This window comes from Crinia signifera, chromosome 7, assembly GCF_055691185.1.
Source record: "Crinia signifera chromosome 7, ASM5569118v1, whole genome shotgun sequence".
Classification (NCBI taxonomy): Eukaryota; Metazoa; Chordata; class Amphibia; order Anura; family Myobatrachidae; genus Crinia; species Crinia signifera.
The window spans coordinates 22,024,272-22,029,667 of NC_139223.1; the positions used below are offsets into that span (position 1 = coordinate 22,024,272).

At 41.2% G+C, this 5,396-nt stretch overlaps 1 protein-coding gene across 1 annotated transcript; it reads left to right on the plus strand.

The window, feature by feature from the left end:
* Nucleotides 1-4,056: 4,056 nt before the first annotated feature.
* On the plus strand, nucleotides 4,057-4,980 carry LOC146021092 (olfactory receptor 1E16-like). Its single transcript, XM_083154893.1, has one exon. It carries the CDS (start codon nucleotides 4,057-4,059, stop codon nucleotides 4,978-4,980), a length of 924 nt encoding a protein of 307 aa, XP_083011019.1.
* Nucleotides 4,981-5,396: the final 416 nt, after the last annotated feature.

A 5,396-nucleotide genomic window follows, 5' to 3' on the forward strand; every position in this document is an offset into this window, starting at 1 on the left:
TAGAGACCCACCTGTCAACCCATGACATTTATGATCCATTCCAGTCAGGATTCAGGAGAATACATAGCACAGAAACTGCTCCGTTATGTGTGCTCAATGATCTTCTAAATGCAAGGGATAGAGGAGAATGTTCAATCCTAATCCTTCTGGACCTCTCTGCAGCATTTGGCACTGTTGTCCATCGGATTCTAATTGACTGCCTGTGGTCTGGGTGGCACAGTCCTTAGCTTGTTCAAATCATTACTCGCTGGCAGGGCACAGAGAGTTTCATCGGGAGTATAATTTTCACCACCAGTGCCATTGTCTTGTGGTGTCCCACAGGGTTCTATACTCTTTCTCATGCTTTTTGCAGTATACATGCTCCCACTGGGTGACATAATCAGACTTCATGGCCTGGTTTACCACTGCTATGCCGATGATACACAACTGTACCTATCCTTTGCTCCAGGCACTGATAACACAATAACAACTTGGAACTCTCTTCCTGAAGAAGTGGTGTCGGTAGACACTATAAATATGTTTAAAATAAGGTTGGATAAACATTTATTGGTTAAAAACATCCACGGGTATGAATAAGTAACTATCTTAAAATATCAGAACATACTATACAACAAGGGATTAGCTACTATAAACATAGGTTGAACTAGATGGACGCAAGTCTTTATTCAGCCTCACCTACTATGTAACTATGTAACTTTAAATGGCTGCCTAGCTAAGCTCCAGGAGTGGATGAGTGCCAGTTGTCTGAGACTGAACCCAGATAAAACAGAAGTCTTGATGATAAACCACAGGACAAGATGACAGCATAGCCAACTGACAGGTCTTATGCTGGGGGGCACAGCACTAAAAAACTCTGATCATGTGCGGAATCTTGGTGTGGTTCTGGATAGTTGCCTGACATCAGGTGTCAGCCACAATCAAATCCTCATTCTATCATCTAAGGAATATAGCCAGAATCAAGCACATAATTCCCTCAGAAGACCGCCTAAAGTCCTACATGCATTTATATCATCACGCCTAGACTACTGCAATGCTCTCTACCTGGGTCTCCCAGCAAAAGAATTGCACCGCTTGCAGCTGGTACAAAATGCAGCCACCAGACAATTAACTAACCAGCCCCGCTCCTGCCACATAACTCCCATTCTCTACGCCCTTCACTGGCTACCTGTAAAATGGCAAATTGTTTTCAAGATTGGCTTACTCACTTTCAAGGCCCTACATGACCATGGCCCAAGGTACCTGCAGCAGCTGCTGTTTCCTTACTGTCCTACTCGATTACTACGATCCACTGAAGAAGGACTACTAACAGTACACAGAATCTCCCTGAATTCATCTGCGGGTCGAGCTTTCAACTTTGTTGCACCAACTCTATGGAACTCTCTTCCTCGCACAGTGCGAGAAGCCCCCACTGTAGAATCCTTTTAAAATAGACTAAAGACGTCCCTATTTACTCAAACATTTTACTGACATCTACTGTTAAGCTTGTTGTGTATTTTGAGCTGTAAAGACAATGGTGAAGCACTTTGAGTCCTATTGGGAGAAAAGTTCTATATAAATATCATTATTATTATTATTATTATTATTATTATTATTATTATTATTATTATTGTTATTATCGCTAGTGTTGCTAAAATACACAAATAATTAATCCTTAAAATTTGGTGGGTGGACCAAATCATTTGATGGCCACCGACCATCAAATCATGTGGAGTGAACATGCAAAACAAAGTCACTCTCGGGTGCTTTTTTTGCGTGTTCCCTGTATGGGAACAGGGTGGGCAGCTGACATCCGGTGATGTCAGCTGCCCACCCCTGGCACCTGCATCATCTGGTAATTACCATGAGAACACCCAGCATTTTCATGGGAATGCCCATGAATCGCTGGCCATTCTCATGGGCGAATTCCCCAGCCTGCTGCCCCATGCTCCCCGTCCGCACTGTAGAGGGATTCCCTGAAGGGGTTCAGGCAGTCTATTAGGCAGCCCTTTACAATCCCGTAGGCCCCTAAAGCTGGAGCCTATGGCCCCCCTCAGTGAAAAAATAGTGTGTCTTTAATTCAAGGGGGTGCATCAACTCTCCGGGGAGCCCTATGGGGCTTCAACCGATTCCCCAACTCACTGTAGGGAATGAAGTATGACTCTCATCAAGGTATCTTTGTGACACATAAGTTGTGTCAAAAAGGTGTTTATTGAATACACTCCAACATATAAAAAAGTTAAAAATTGCGATACAATAATTAAAAGAAGGGCCTTTCTACGCCTTAGAAGTGAGACTGGATACACAAAAAGATGGAATATAAGATATATAATATATAAGATGTCTATAAATCTGGATTGTCCACACAGATGATAAAGTCCAGGGGCTCCAATCCCAACAGGCAAGGGGTCAGGTCCTCCACAGCTTCCCTGTTGGGACTGGTGCACGCTGGACTTTATCATCTGTGTGGACAATACAGATTTATCCACACCCAGGTTATATTCCATCTTTTTGTGTATCCAGTCTCACTTCTAAGGTGTAGAAAGGCCCTTCTTTTAATTATTTGATTGCAATTTGTATCTTTTTTATATGTTGGAGTGTATAAGTGTTTGAGTCAAACAGGGCAGCTGCGCAAGGAGGCAAAGGAGTTGTATTCTATTGTACTGGTTTCCTGTTTATTGCGCCCGAAGGTTGGTATCAGACTGCAGTTTAAAGTGCTTGCTTTTATTGCAGCTCAAACAAACATTGAACCAAAAGTGTCTGGGACACTTTTTAGGCTAAGCTGCACCAGGCCCCAAACTGACAAGCACAGGTAAGTGCAGTGTTCTTACCATATTCAAATATTATTGTACAATATCAATAACAATAGCATTTAGTGACGTCATTGGGTCCCTACTCCGTACATGTAGTCATTGACGATATAGTCAAAATTGCCCTGCATGTACAGATGAGGACGGTGGAGGGGCTGTTAATGACCCGTGGCAGCATGCATTGTCCGTCGTTCATAGCGTACACACTGGGTGATATTTTAACAATATCATTGAGGGCCAAAATAAGATATATCCAAAATACCTTTACAATTGTTTGTTTCTCCAAGCTTTGATAAATGCCCTCCTTAATAATTTGGGCAGTCTATATACATTGTACACTTTAGTAATTTTTGGTTAAATTTGGACACCTGACACAAACTCATATGCTAGAACACACTACAGACATACATTTATTTGTAATGTAGTCTGCATGCAACATGTTTGATGGCTTGTTGTTAATGGGATTCTCCAATCTACTGTGTAGTATGCCACTAGCATAACCTCTGCCTTTATGCCTATAGTGGGTTTCATTTGTAAAACAGGTCATTTCTCTGTTAAAATTGGATGGTTTGTGGCTGTCCCATGGTGTGTCATTGGCATGAATAGTGTGTATGATTTATGTGTAACACCAAGACATGCTATATAATATATTCTATTACATTATATTATTTATCCAATTGTTGTATAGGGATAGTATGATAGTGCACTATATATGTATATGTTTATATATAGCAGAAGGGTAATGAGTTATGTATTAGACAATGTTAGTCAGTACTACAGTATATGTTGTTGTTAAAAAAGTTAAAGACACTGCTACAACAGAGGAGCCCATGTGACTAGGGGAGGGATGGGAAAAACAGTTGAACTGAAAATTCAAATGGTTGAGGCACTGGAGGAAGGAAAGAAGGAGGACCGAGCGGCTGGCTTTGCAGGTGGATGGGGTTATTCGGTGAGAAAGAGACCTAATTCTTTATTGTCTCATGAATTAAACAAATTAGAGGTGTGTAAACTGTGTTCAGTATACTGTATATCCATTACATTAATAGATTAGGATTTCCGAGCCAGCTCTTCATTAATCAACTTCAAATAAACCTTCGGACTTGGGTGGAGGCACCGCCACAGTGATTTAAAGAGAGAGAGTTCTGTTAACTCTACTAATCCTTAAAAATATTTAGGAGCAGTATGTGACTGTTCTTATGTCCATAGGTGTTGGGTTAGAAACCATTTAAAAATAATTCTGTCTTTAACACTACAGTTGAATAAGGGTCGGATGGATAATCGGACATCACTTCACGAGTTCCATATTGCGGCTATTTTTGATAGATCAGAATATAAACTTTTAGTTTTTTCTGTGTTTCTCTTGTTATATATGATGGGTTTGCTACTAAATTCTGTTATAATTACAGTCATATATAGTACTGAGCACTTGCATACCCCAATGTACCTATTTCTCAGCAATCTGTCCATAATAGATCTTTGTTATACAACAGTCACAGTCCCTAAACTGCTGGACATGTTACTGTCTGGGGATCATACCGTGTCCTTCATACAGTGCTTTACCCAGATGTATTTTTATTGGGAAAGTGGCTGTACAGAAGATATCCTTTTATTCACAATGGCCTATGACCGGTACGTTGCTATCTGTAAGCCGTTACACTATCACCAGATCTTCAATAGGACACGTTGTGTACAACTCATGGCTACCGTATGGATCTCTGGTTGTTTAAACTCTATAATAGTTACATTGTCAGCCTCAAATGTGTCTTTCTGTTTTCCATACACAATCCAGCAATACTTCTGTGATGCTAAATCTCTCATGCGCATCTCCTGCAAAAATACAGAAGTGTTTTTTATTGTGATTTATATACAGTTGTTGCTATTTGGATTCTGTCCATTCTTCTCCAGTTTGATGTCTTATATTAAAATTATTAGCACCATCTTGCAGATTAAATCAAGAGAAGGCCGAAGAAAGGCCTTCTCCACCTGCTCATCCCACCTCACAGTCCTCGCCATATTTTATGGGACAGCTGCATCTGTATATATGATGCCATCCAATGACCACTACAAAGTCCTGGAGCTGATCTTCACCATAATGTACACTGTTTTTACTCCCATGTTAAACCCTTTGATATATAGTCTACAGAACAAAGATGTAAAGAGAGCAATAAAGAGAATCATTGAAGAAAAAAGGTAAATTGACAACTATTTTTTTTTATGACAGCGTTCTGTTACTGTCTTGTGGCTAAGTTTGTCTGCTTTTTATCATGAGGATTAGGAGTGGTAACATAAGAGGTTATTCTGATTGATTCGGTTCCCCGCTCGTTTGCACGGGGGACCAATGTTTTTGTTGTGCACATGCGCATGTGCAGGGTCCATGGGCGAACGGCTTCAATGACTTGCATAGTTGCCAATCCATTCACACAGAACGATGTGGACCAGGGGCATTGGGGCGATGGAGTCAGGTTTCACCCAAGGGAATGCCCAGTGATTCATGGGCATCAGCATGAAAATGCTGGGAATTCCCATGGGATTGCGGCGGGATGAGGTATGCTGGGCATGGGCGGCTGACGTCACATGACGTAAGCCACCCACCCTGTCTTTGGCTGGAAG

Coding starts and splice junctions, on each gene's coding strand:
- LOC146021092 (XM_083154893.1), top strand. CDS start 4,057: ATGGATAATCGGACATCACTTCACGAGTTCCATATTGCGGCTATTTTT.